Source organism: Electrophorus electricus, chromosome 2, assembly GCF_013358815.1.
Source record: "Electrophorus electricus isolate fEleEle1 chromosome 2, fEleEle1.pri, whole genome shotgun sequence".
NCBI classification, from domain to species: Eukaryota; Metazoa; Chordata; class Actinopteri; order Gymnotiformes; family Gymnotidae; genus Electrophorus; species Electrophorus electricus.
This window is the reverse complement of record NC_049536.1, coordinates 1,572,449-1,586,482: the sequence shown is the minus strand read 5'-3', so window position 1 is coordinate 1,586,482 and position 14,034 is coordinate 1,572,449. Positions and strand designations below refer to the sequence as shown.

At 41.4% G+C, this 14,034-nt stretch overlaps 1 long non-coding RNA gene and 1 gene segment (V, D, J or C); both read left to right on the top strand.

The window, feature by feature from the left end:
- On the top strand, positions 1 to 1,492 carry LOC118240938. The gene is made up of 3 exons (XR_004775720.1): positions 1 to 658; positions 913 to 1,047; positions 1,352 to 1,492. It is a non-coding gene; the product is annotated as an uncharacterized LOC118240938 (long non-coding RNA).
- Positions 1,493 to 7,627: 6,135 nt separating this feature from the next.
- On the top strand, positions 7,628 to 8,313 carry LOC118240924. The segment is given in 2 exon segments: positions 7,628 to 7,723; positions 7,929 to 8,313. Coding segments are annotated over 2 exon segments (378 nt in total).
- Positions 8,314 to 14,034: the final 5,721 nt, after the last annotated feature.

The window sequence follows — 14,034 nt, the reverse complement described above, 5'->3', positions numbered from 1 at the left end:
TTTGTTTAATTCTTGCTCTTCAAGAAGTCAAATAAAGTGAACCCTGTTGGCCTGGTAGCTGATGACCACAAGCCCAGCCCCTCCTCTGGACATCTTCAGGACTATAAGTCTATCAGGCAGAATGCTCGTGTTTCATAAGCATTTTATTATGGTGACTGATGCTGCAGTTCTGATTAATCTTATCTTTTGCAGCTTCACACATAGAACAAAATGCTTTTACATCCTCTAGAAAAAAAGGCCGTAAACTTCTGCCTCGAAAGTGTTCAGCGATCTCCAAAACCATGCGAGCCTCATTCAGATGCATGGCTAAACCATCATAAACACTGGTTCATTGATATTGATGAATAAAGGCTTTCTGTAGCTCAATCCTGGATTAGTATTTATTTAATAATATGTGGATTCTTCTTAGTTAGGGTGTCGTTGGGAGCGAAACACTTGAAACCTGATATTCCATGTCCCTCAGAAATTTCAAACTTTTTTTTTTTTTAGGTTTGATTGTGTTTTAAATGTTTTAATATACCATCTAAATAATTCTGTGATTATTTGTATTTGTCTATGTGATGTAAATGCTTGAGACCATAGGCTACAAAATACAAGACTCAGGTCACTCCCACTGTCCTGCTTGGAAATAGAGACCAAGATAAAAGACAGCTCAGAAGTAAGTAAAATTTTCAAAGCTCCAGAAGGGCATAAAGATCAAATCTGGACTCTGGATACATAAGAGATACAATGGGGAGCTCATAATTGAAGCTATACAGTCTGCTAAACAAATGTTAACAGCAATGGCATCAAAACTGCAGAGACATACAAAGGAAGCAACAGCCAAAAGAGTAAATGCTTCTTCAGCAATGAATCAACCAAAGCATACTTTCAGTAGCAGTGCATCATAACCCTCACTGTGTATCCACCCAGAGATAAAACATCAGCACAGAAAGAATATATGGGAGAATGACTCATCACAGAACACCAGTGCTCAGTGGTTAGAAGATCTCAAAGCAGAGCACCACAATCTCCCAGAGCAGGAAATGGTCAGCTTTACAAAAGCAGGTATCCAAAAGTGGGTCAGAAACATGAAGAACGTGGCGGCCACTGGCCCTGATATGATCCACGCCTACAGGCTAAAAAAATATATAGCTCTGCATGGCTGACTAGCAGAACAAATGAACTACCTGCTCCCATCTGGGCTGACTAACAGAAGAACCCCCACTAGGGCCAAACACCATCCATCTACAGATCAGTAACCTGCCTGTCCACAACATGGAAGATTCTATCAGGAATATTAGCCACCAAGCTGAATGATGATATATGTAATGTTATGTCTGCCTGTGTGTCCGTCTTCCCTGAATTCCAGGTTTTGCCTCTGCCTCTCCGGTATCCCTCATCCCAATCCACACCAGGTTTCCTGGTGAGCAGAGCACCATATAAAAGGAAGAGGAAGAGACAAGGGCTCAGCTTAGGATTTGTTGGAGAAATGATTGTTGTTGATAGTGTTGCTGCATTTTGATCTTGTTGGTTTTGCTTTGTGTGTATGACTTTGGATTTGCCCCTTGATATACAGTTTTCTTGGTCCCTTTTGGTTTGATTGCTGTATAATGCATGTTTTTTTGTATCTTGTATACATGTCTTGTCCTGTACATAATGACACACTGGTTGTAGGGAGTGGCTGCCACTTTGTTTGGGTGTGGGTTTATCTTTGTTTATAACAATGTATTCATTGTATGTTTCTTTTTGTTAGCTTAGTCAGTCATCTTTTTGTTTCTAGTGTGGTTTTGTTTGTTGTGTAGGCCTTGGTCACTCATGATGCGATTGCACCTGTTTATTGTCCTTAAAGACCAAAACTTGTAAATACACTAGATCTTTGCTGTCAACTTTGTCTAGTTATTCATTCCATTACTAATTTCTACTGCTGTAGAAAGAAAGAGACAATGACTGGGTAGGTGATGCACCTACCCAGGACCTTCAGCAAGAATCATGTCATTTCAACTGGAAAGGTGTGGTTGGCTAATAGTACAAATAGAAAATGTCTTCAGACCTGGAGGACACCTACTAATACCTTGAAGAATCCCTATCACACGGGAATCATTAGGCAGCAATGAGATGGATGGCAACATTCAAGTACCTCTGTAGGGTAAGGCGAGTCCTCAAGACTCAGTTGACTGGGAACAATAAGATCATGAGCATAACACGTATGCCATGCCAGTGATCAGCTATCCAGCAGGCATGATAAGTTGGCAAAGAGAAGAACTGCAAGCTGCCAACATCGAGACTAGGAAACAATGTATGGGACACTCCACCCAAAAGCTGCAAACACCAAAAGGAATGAGGGTGAAGTTGACTAACCAGTTGACTAAACACCATCTACCTGTAACTCCATTAAAAAAACCATCTACCCGTACCGTCATCTAAAACACCATCTACCCGTATCTCCATCAAAAACACCATCTATGCATACCTCCATCAAAAACACCATCTATCTATACATTGTGGTGGAATTTTGGATATACAAAAAGTCAGACGTGATTAAAAGAGTAATTTAATAAGGAAAATAGGACATACAGAACACAGCTGTGTGAGAACTAATGCTCTGAAGCAAAAGCTCTAAAGGGGTAGACTGGCTCTGCTCCTTATACCTAAACTTCACCCCCAGAGAGGGGTGCTCTGTAATCTGTTTACCCATTCCCTGCTCCTTATGCCTAGACTTCACCCCCAGAGAGGGGTGCTCTGTAATCCTGTTTACCCATTCCCTGCTCCTTATGCCTAGACTTCACCCCCAGAGAGGGGTGCTCTGTAATCCTGTTTACCCATTCCCTGCTCCTTATGCCTAGACTTCACCCCCAGAGAGGGGTGCTCTGTAATCCTGTTTACCCATTCCCTGCTCCTTATGCCTAGACTTCACCCCCAGAGAGGGGTGCTCTGTAATCCTGTTTACCCATTCCCTGCTCCTTATGCCTAGACTTCACCCCCAGAGAGGGGTGCTCTATAATCCTGTTTACCCATTCCCTGCTCCTTATGCCTAGACTTCACCCCCAGAGAGGGATGCTCTGTAATCCTGTTTACCCATTCCCTGCTCCTTATGTCTAGACTTCACCCCCAGAGAGGGGTGCTCTGTAATCTGTTTACCCATTCCCTGCTCCTTATGCCTAGACTTCACCCCCAGAGAGGGGTGCTCTGTAATCCTGTTTACCCATTCCCTGCTCCTTATACCTAGACTTCACCCCCAGAGAGGGGTGCTCTGTATCCCTGTTTACCCATTCCCTGCTCCTTATGCCTAGACTTCACCCCCAGAGAGGGGTGCTCTGTATCCCTGTTTACCCATTCCCTGCTCCTTATGGCGATGAACATTCCTGCAGTACCAGAGCACTCACCAGGACAGACACAGTTTGCAAGATAAGCCTAAGCCTAATTCCTCTTTTACGACACATGCGAGGTCACGACACATGCAGGTCATAAGGCAACATTCCCACAGTCGTTTTGTTCACACAATATACAGAGACAGAGTGTGCAGACTGAACTATTCATATAGGATTATATGATGAAAGGATTAACATGATTATATATGAATCATTACATACGAATCACACGATAATACATGATCGAATAATATTTTCCATCACAACATCCATCAAAAACACCATGTACCTGTACCTCCATTAAAAAAACATTTACCTGTATCTCCATTAAACACCATCTACCTGTACCTCCATCAAAAACACCACCTACCTGTACCTCCATTAAAAAAAACACCTACCCATACCTCCATCAAAAACACCATAGACGCATATCTCCATCAAAAACACCATCTACCCATACCTCCATCAAAAACACCATCTACCTGTACCTCCATTAAAAAAAATTTACCTGTGCTTCCATTAAACACCATCTATTCGTACCTCTAACAAAAACACCATCTACCCGTACTTCCATCAACAACACTACCTACTTGTACCTCCAACAAAGACACATTAAACTTACATTACTTAGCTGATGCTTTGTTCCAAGGCAACTTACAACAATGACTGATTATAACTTGAGTGTTAAGAGCTTTACTCAGGGGCCCAACAGTAGCAGGGCTTGAATCCACAAGCTTCTGAATACAAATCAAGTAGCATAACCACTGAGCTACCACCACCCCACCATCTACCCCTACCTACATCAAAAACACCATCTATCTGTACCTCCATCAACATCTTGGTCTAGGGAAAAGGAATATACCAGTATGTTGTCAAGGTAAACAACGATGGATATACCCAGATCTAATTAATCTTCTGAAGTCTCAGGGCATTTTCTCTGTTTTTGCATACTTTCTTAAATTCACTTTAAAGGTTCTTATAGTGTGATACCCATATGTTTTACATGAAAATGTTTAGACAAATCTCAGCTCTATTCCTAATGAGGTACCATTTGACCTAGAGTACTGCATAAAGAAATATCAACTGTTTGAAATAAGTTTACCAAACTGTTTGGGTCACAAATGTAGTGAAATAAAGTAGTATAGAAATATGTAATAAATGTAATAAATGTTTAAAATGAAATTTTGTACAATCATTTATTGATTAAAAGTGAGGTCTGTCACATTACTTTCACCGAATCATAGCAGGAATGACATAACATATGACTGAACAATGACTTTAAATTAGATATTAAGCCTTGCAGAATATCAAAATATAAACCTTCATGTGCACAAATGAAATTTGAGCAATATAACTATAACCAAAATATGCCAAAAAACAGAAAAGTCTCATCTGCACAGAACAGTATTCAGCATAGCCAAAACATGTCAGTCCATCTACATACTAAACTACCTTTCACACTAAAACTTCTACAATGTAAACTTTTGCTATTTGACAGTTAGTTTTCTTAAACAAAAGTCATGACTATTGTATTACAAATCAATTTCACGAATTATGCACAAAAGCAGCAATGAGGATATTTCACCAGGAGGGTATTAGGAACTCTGTGGTCCCAGCAAGGCTTCAGCCTGCTGTCCTTCTATATGTAGAAGACACTGAGGTGGAGGTGGAGGGGTAAATATACTCCTGCTCTAAGGCCTGCTGAATATACTGCTCCATCACTCGGTTTTCCTACTGAGATAAAAGGTAAACCTTACACTGAGGAGGGCAGGTGTTATCCAGTAGTTTGACGGAGCAGTCGGTTTTTCTGTGTGGGGGAAGCTGTGTGGCCTTTACTGGGCTGAATACCTCAGTGAGGTCTTGATAGAGAGCTGGGATGGAGATGTCAGACTCAGCGCTGGACTCTTGATGGAGGTGAACTGGGAGGGCAGGACCACTGAGGTGAGGCTGTGATGTGGCAATGGGGTGAACATTCAAGAACGTTGTTGCTCTACCAGGAAATGAGGGGGTGGTGAGTGTGTAACCAGGGTAGTCCTCAACTGATAGGATGAGAGGTGTGTAGTGTGTAGTGTAGTGTAGTGTGTAGTGTAGTGTAGTGTGTAGTGTAGTGTAGTGTAGTGTGTAGTGTAGTGTAGTGTAGTGTGTAGTGTAGTGTAGTGTGTAGTGTAGTGTAGTGTAGTGTGTAGTGTAGTGTAGTGTAATGTAGTGTGTAGTGTGTAGTGTAGTGTAGTGTAGTGTGTAGTGTAGTGTAGTACGGTCCTGGGCAGGAGTACGTGTGTCCCTCCTGCTGGACAACCAGCCTACCATGACAAGAGGGGGAATCACTAACTAATAAAGAAACGTATTCTGTTTGGAGGGCGCTGGTCTATGATATGATAAGATCAGAAAAGACTTTATTATCATTGTACTTCTACAACAAAACAGGTAGCTCACAGCATCAAAAAAAATAAATAAATAATAGAAATAGAATGGAAATAGAAATATAAACATTTGGAGGGATACACATGTATACAGCTGACTTGAAAAAATGAAGTGTAAACAGGAAGTGTAAACAGTGAGGTGAGTGTAGGAATATGGAGTGTGCCATTATGGGGGCATAAACTTGTTCTCTTTGCTAGGAATGAGGCGTTTGCTTTTTCTTATTTAGTTCATTTAATCAGGGTAATGATACACTCACCACCACAAGAGGAATGAATGTTAGTTGGTGTTGGTGTAGCTGCAGGGAGAGTAATCCATCAAACTGGACAGCAGGGAGCGACATAATCCACCTCAGCAGGAATAGAGAGAGAGAGAGAGAGAGAGAGAGAGAGAGAGAGAGAGAGAGAGAGAGAGAGAGAGAGAGAGAGAGCGAGCAGTGGGGTGGGGTGTAACTCAGATTTGCATTACCATGGCTGGGTGATTCTCTTTCTCCCAGAATAGAGCCACACTTTCACCAGATGTTCTGATCTGTTTCGATAAGCTCAGGCACAAGAAACTGCCTGGTAACATTAATAAAGATCTTAATTTCTTATAAAAGAGCAGACAATGTCCAAAATGAAGCTTTATTTCTGTGGAAGTAACAGAAATGCCAGGACACAGAACAGAATACAAACAGAGCTGCTGCATTCTGCTCTCCTGCACTGGTCAGAACTCCCTCCTTCACCTCTGAGACATCCACAGTCCAGTTTACCACTCACACTGAGTTTAGTGCCTCATCCACGAGTCACCCATAGTGATACATTCTAATGAAGCTGTCATTCAAAAACCTCTTTGACTTTATAGCGACTACATACACACACACACACACACACACACACACACACACACAACCCTAAGCTTCATATTTCAGAAATGGATCATTTTTAAATCTTTAATTACTTTTCCAAGACTGTGTTGCTGTAAGGACCCAGGTTGCCATGGCAATGGACTCCATTCTGTGTGATTGTAGCCACATTGTGATGTTACCACCACGCTGGCCCTGGACATTCAAAATAGCTCTGTGGCCAGTGATGTTTTTCACTCTCCTTACGTTTGTCAGGTTAAGTCCAGACAACATTGTGTTGACCTGATAGAAACGTACTTGTAAAAAGGTTGCGTGCAGCAAACAATACTGAGGTGAACACATCACATGAATACATTACATACTTCCATATATTTATACTGCAGGTCTTTTACTTAAAGACAGATAAACTAGTAGAAGTGACATCGTGTTAGATTTCTGTGTCTAATGTAGAGAAGTGTGTTTAGTAGAAGTGGTTTGTGTGTGTGTAGTGATTTGATTAAAGTCTGAGGCTGAGACGTTTGCTTATAGTTCTGCTTTGCTTTCTGAGTGTCAGGTTTCACTAACTGTAAGTTATTTTTAATCATAGTGTGTAAAGAAACATAAAAAACTAATACAGAGACGCCACAGAGAGTATTTGGTAGACGTGTAATAATACAGAGAAGCCACAGAGAGTATTTGGTAGACGTGTATTAATACAGAGAAGCCACAGAGAGTATTTGGTAGACGTGTATTAATACAGAGACGCCACAGAGAGTATTTGGTAGACGTGTATTAATACAGAGAAGCCACAGAGAGTATTTGGTAGACATATATTAATACAGAGAAGCCACAGAGAGTATTTGGTAGATGTGTATTAATACAGAGAAGCCACAGAGAGTATTTGGTAGATAAGTATTAATACAGAGAGGCCACGGAGAGCATTTGGTAGATGTGTATTAATACAGGGATGTAACTTTGCATGTGCAGCACCTGCTTCAGTGCTCTGGGAGTGTTTATAGTCCTGTGAGTTTAACACTTCATGACTGAGAGCTGCCTGCCCCAGCAACTTCACCCACAGCAACCATGACTTTGATCCCCATCTTCATCTGCACGCTGGTCCTCTGGACTAAAGGTAGGATTTAAATAAGTTGAACGAATTAAATCAGATAAAATCACTTAAAGTCAGTGAATGATTACATATTTTAATCGTAGATGGACATATTCCCTTTCTTATTCCTGCATTTTTTTTCATCCTGAATCCAAATGTCAGGTCATTGTAATTCTCTGATGTTCTGTCATGATTCATAATGACTTAATATTCATTGTTTTTTCCCCAGAATCCATGTGTCAGGTGACTGTGACTCAGACTCCTGCAGTGAAATCTGCTCTTCCAGGAGACACAGTCACCATCAGCTGTAGAACCAACCCTGCAGTGTATGATGATGACTGTCTAAACTGGTACCTGCAGAAACCTGGAGAAGCTCCTAAACTCCTGATCTACTATGCTACTAGCTTACCATCAGGAATTCCAGATCGTTTCAGTGGTAGTGGATCTGGATCTGACTTCACTCTGAGCATCAGAGGAGTCCAGACTGAAGATGCAGGAGATTATTACTGTCAGAGTGCACACATCATTAGTAGTAGCTGGGTGTTCACACAGTGTTAGAGAGTCGTACAAAAACCTCCCTCAGTCAGACTGCACAGAGACTGCACTGCTGCAGCTGGGACCTACTGCAGGTGTTGAGGGGGAGGATGTGATACAGCACAATAACACACTCTGTGGAGGAGAGATGCCCCATCACACTCACTCACTACTGAACAACACACATCTATAGAAAATCATTCTTCTAGGAAGCACAACACACTGACTCATGACAGTACAATGTTAGAATTGACTTTTGCTTTGTATGTGTTTGGTATTACATATGAAAAACTGTACAAGCTGTATGTAGAGGGTTAAACATATCTATGTCCATGAGCTGATCCAGGATCAGTGTATCTGGTTCCTCTTCAGGCCTTCAAGCTCTGACTGAGTCATTAATCCATTCAGACAGCTGCAGCTGAAAAAAATTATACCCCATTTTTATTTTTCCTCTGGAGAAATCATCAATCTGCTGATGGAGCTCCTTCCAGTTTCCTCTGTTGTGTCCAGTTTACCCCTGTGTCTCTCCAGTTTACCCCTGTCTCTCTCTCCTGTTTACCCCTGTGTCTCTCTCCAGTTTACCCCTGTGTCTCTCTCCAGTTTACCCCTGCCTCACTCCAGTTTACCCCTGCCTCACTCCAGTTTACCCCTGCCTCACTCCAGTTTTCTGGTGCCTGTCCCCAGTTTATAATATAATAATTTACTATACTAAGATTAGTAACACCTATTGTCATGAAACGTATAGAAACATACAACAGTACTAATAATTAGACTGTACTCTTCTGGATGGAGATCTCAGTGGTGTAACCCACTGACTTCCAAGTGTCAGAGTGTAAACTACCCAAACATCTGCATGATAGTAATAGTTGTGCACAGAAACCTCCTTCAGTTGTAGACTCAGAAACTGGTCTGATATCTGCTAATTAGCTGATAATAGCTACTTTTTAGCTGCTAATTCTGCACTCAGCTCAATTAATCAACTACAAACCATTACAGTACTGGGCAGCTTTCTCTTTTCATTAAAAGGCGGGGCAGTGGTAGCTCAGTAGTTAAGGTGCTTAAGTTGTAATTGGACAGTTGTTGATTCAAGCCCCACCACTGCCAAGTTGCCCTCAATTGCTTAAGTTGTAGTCAGTCACAATTCACTTTGGATAAAACCATCAGGTAAATGTAGGCAGCAAACCTCACTTGCTTTCTTCCAAATATTAACAAAAACAGACTAAAACTGCACAGGAGAACATAAAACTAGTTTTCCCAAGATGAATCTCACCTCTTTGGCATAATAATAAGAATTGCAGAGATCCATAGTCATGCTAAAACTTGAAAAAATGCAAATGAAGGGAATATATAGTTGCCCAATATAACACACACACAGAGAGATGAATCATATTCCAGGACCACAAATGCACAGTGTGGATGAGACCTCACCTGGAGTTATACAACATGTACAATGATTTGTGCAGCTAGTGGTCAAAACCTTGCTGAAACACACTGGAAATACAGTCAGTGATCCCAAAGGTAACAGAAGCAAAGTAAACAAAAGAAACATAAACAAACAACAAAAACCTTCAGCAGGAGAAATCCAGAGTAGTTAAAGACCAAAAAGCTTGTAACCACAGCAAACATAAACTACACACAAAAGATACATAAAGATTAAAACACAGGTTACATGGAAATGGAGACAAAACACAAACTCCTTAAAGGAGAAAAAAAATCAATAAACACCTACACACAGGCACACACACACACACACACACACACACACACACACACACACACACACACACACACGTGTGTGTGTGAGATGCATAATGATAATGTGATAATGAAAAGGATACATATCACAGTCTGAATGCCTGTAGCAGCTCAACCACACAAACCACAGAGAAGGAGGAAGTCCTTTCTCCTAAGGAGTCCCCACGTCAGGAATCCTTTCTCCTAAAGAGTCCCCATATCAGGAAGTCCTTCCTCCTAAAGAGTCCCCATATGAGGAAGTCTTTCCTCCTAAAGTGTCTCCACATCAGGAGGTCCTTTCTCCTAAAGAGTCCCCACATCTACCAGACCACTGGAGTGCTGTCTGTTCATGTACTTCCACACATCCACTGATATAAATCACCATTACAGAACAGAGACTGAAGGGCTGCTTCTGAACTGTACTGGATACACCTGCACCTCCACACTGAGAGACACAAGATTATCAGAACATTTACATTTAACTCATTAAGATGTAAAAGTGGGGACAGTCACATTAATGCTGTTGACCTGCAGGTGAAGAGCATGAGACAGTAGTTACGTCCTGTGTCCCCCTGTGTCATATGTATGTGTGTGAAGCTCTGTTCTCTCCAGTTCCAGTTACCCAAGACCCAGTCCAGAGTTCCTCTACAGATCTTCATACTCACTGTCCAGTCCTGAAGCAAGGCCCTGCCCCAAGGAGGGATATAAGGAAGTGTTTTGGAGGAAGAAGAAAGAGAAAGATGATATTTTGGACACCTGTTTGTTCTAGTGATAGTTCTGATATTTGATTCAGTGCTTGGTCTCTTTCTCCCCTTACTCTGATTCTGAGCTTGTTTGATCCCTCTAACTTGGCCACTGTTGTAAATTTGGATATATTATTTACCTATTTGTATATAGTAGGTATGTATTTGTATATATTATGTATCTATTTGTATATAGTAGGTATGTATTTGTATATATTATGTATCTATTTGTATATAGTAGGTATGTATTTGTATATATTATGTATCTATTTGTATATAGTAGGTATGTATTTGTATATATTATGTATCTATTTGTATATAGTATGTATGTATTTGTATATATTATGTATCTATTTGTGTGCTCTGGTAAGTAGGGAGTGGATGCTGTTGTGTTTGGGCCCTGGGTTTTATTGTCTGTGTTTTCACTTACGGGGTTACTGTAGTCTTATCTTAGTATAGGATCTTAGTATAGAATGCTATACTGCTAATAGAGAAATAATAAAATACCTACAAACTCACACTGAAATGGACAGAAGCATTCAAGTATGTGATTGTTCATTCATTCATTCATTTGCTGTCACGGCCCGAGTGCCGCAGGGCGTTGAGCAGGACGCACAGACTCCCTTGACGATGTGAAACATTTAATGAAATAAAACATAAACGACATGCGTGGCACTCACACATAATAACACTAATAGACAGGAACACACAAACAACAACGACAACATAAAATGGTACAAACGTTGGGTTATACTAACAGCGGCTACACACTCATTGACACTAACATTACACTAACACTAACAATGACCAACCATGAGGCCCACACTGACAGGGCTTTAAATAAACAGACATACACTCAACGTGAACCCCGTACAGGTGCGTGCCATCATGTAGGGGGCGTGACAACAAACGTAATTTCCCCCCAAACCACATGACTCGTGAAGGGGGAGCATTCTGTGACATTTGCTAAATACATTTTTTATTCATTATCTAATCTTACTTACTAAAGAAAATAATTTTTATTCAATCTTGATACTGTGTTATTGGCAATTATTTCCTTTTCCTTTCTAGATAATGTTCAGATATTAAATGAAGAACTGAAACTATTATCTAGTAATGTGAATACCAGTCAGAGTGAAAGAAAGCGAGCGCAGTGGGGTGAAACAGATTTGTGTTTACAGCCCTGAGAAACCTGCTCCTTCCCAGAATAGAACAACACTTTTTGCAGATGTTCAACTTACATTAGCCAAACTTACTCAAGCACAACATACCCCAGAACAACACACTCCAGTACAAAGAATCTTACAGTGTAGATAGTGAATAATAAAATAATACAAGAACAGACCAAGTTCAAAATGAAGCTTTACTGAACTGAAAACAAAACTCAATAATTAAAACCAGCCGAGTGGTGAATTAAGAAAAAAGAGCATTCTTCAGACTATAAGCTCCATTGTTTAGGGCTGTGTAAGTGTGTTACATCACATTACAACTGACTGAGGTCATCATGGAAGATGGTAGAGCTCCTCCTCCTCTTCCCTAAATGCAGCACTAACAGTCAGTGAGCTGCTGTGGCTGTAACTGCAGTTCTGTTCTTCTACTCTGGTCAGAACACTCTCCTTCACATCTTAGACATCCACTGTACAACTCACCAGCGCCCCTTGTGGAAAGTATGTAGACCGCAGGCACAACAGAGATCCTGTACAGAGGAGCGATTGAGAGCACTACACCACACACACTTATAGAAATATTTACATAAAATATACTAGATACTTCTTATTTATCATTCTCTATAAATCTGTTCATCAGTTCCATTTACGCGTGGGCAACTGTGCCTCATCCACCCTCACACTCAGCAATGGAGCTCCTCAGGGTTGTGTCCTAAGCCCCTGCTCTACTCACTGTACACCCACGACTGCACAGCCACTTCCAGCTCCACCAACATTGTCAAGTTTGCGGACGATACCGTCATCATGGGCCTGATCTTGGAGAACGATGAGAGGGCCTACCTGGAGGAGATTAAACACCTGGAAAACTGTTGCCAGGGAAATAATCTCCTCCTAAATGTCAGCAAGACAAAGGAGCTGATTGTGGACTGCAGCAAGGAGCAGGAGCGGCACTATCAACCTGTGAGGATCAATGGAACCACGGTGGAGAGAGTAGACAGTTTCAGGTACCTTGGTGTTCACATCTCGCAGGACCTGTCCTGGTCCCGCCACACCAACTCCCTGGCAAAGAAGGCTCGTCAGCGTCTTCACCACCTCAGATGCCTAAGAGACTTCAGACTGCACTCCAAGGTACTGCGGAACTTCTATACCTGCACTATCGAGAGCATCCTTACGGGGAACATCACAGTCTGGGAACAGCACCAAGCAGGACAGACAAGCACTCCAGAGGGTGGTGCATTCAGCAGAGCGCATCACTCATACAGAACTTCCTGACCTGTAGACCATTTATTACAAGCGGTGCCAGACCAAGGCCAGGAGTATTGTGAAGGACCCCACCCATCCCAACAACAGGCTCTTTTCTCTGTTGAGGTCAGGGAAGCGCTTTTGCCCTCTGAAGACCAATACAGAGAGACTGAAGAGGAGCTTCTTCCCACAGGCCATTCGGGCCCTGAATCAGGGCAACTGATACACTGTGGGGACCACCACCACCATGTGACTGTAAATCTGTAAATTTGTACATTGTGTATATATACATATTGTACATATATACAATATATGTATAATATATACATATTATACATATATTGTACATACATTGTTTATATACAAAACCATTTCACTGCGAGTTATAATGTTTTTGACTATGTACGTGACAAATAAACCAAACTTGAAACTTGAAACATTCACTCAGCTGCAGACCATCCATCTGAAATGTTTGTGCGAGTTTGCCCTGAGATCCACCAAGTCTTCCTCCATCACTGTCCAGTAGAGGTTAGGCACATCTTTGCTGACCTACCGTAACACTCCACATCAGGGCTGCAGTTGCGTACTCATCTTGATGCTCTGAGACCCAGTGTACTCTCTGCTGTAGGGGGCCTGTTCTGTTATGGGGCAGAATATTCCCCTGAACTGGCTCGAGGTCAGATGCAGTCTACCCTCTACCTCTAGAAAAAAAGATAGAGAATTGTAATTACTAAGACTTTCTTAGTAAGGTGGGAGGAAATGTGTATTGCTTAATCTTGCTGCTGTCTATATTCACCACTAGGTGGCAGTGTTATTCACATAGCTTGGGTGAATGACCTAGTAAAAAGGAGAGTTCCAATTCAACTTCCACGTGTCCATAGTGTTATTGAATGTAGACATTACATACTGTCTTTTC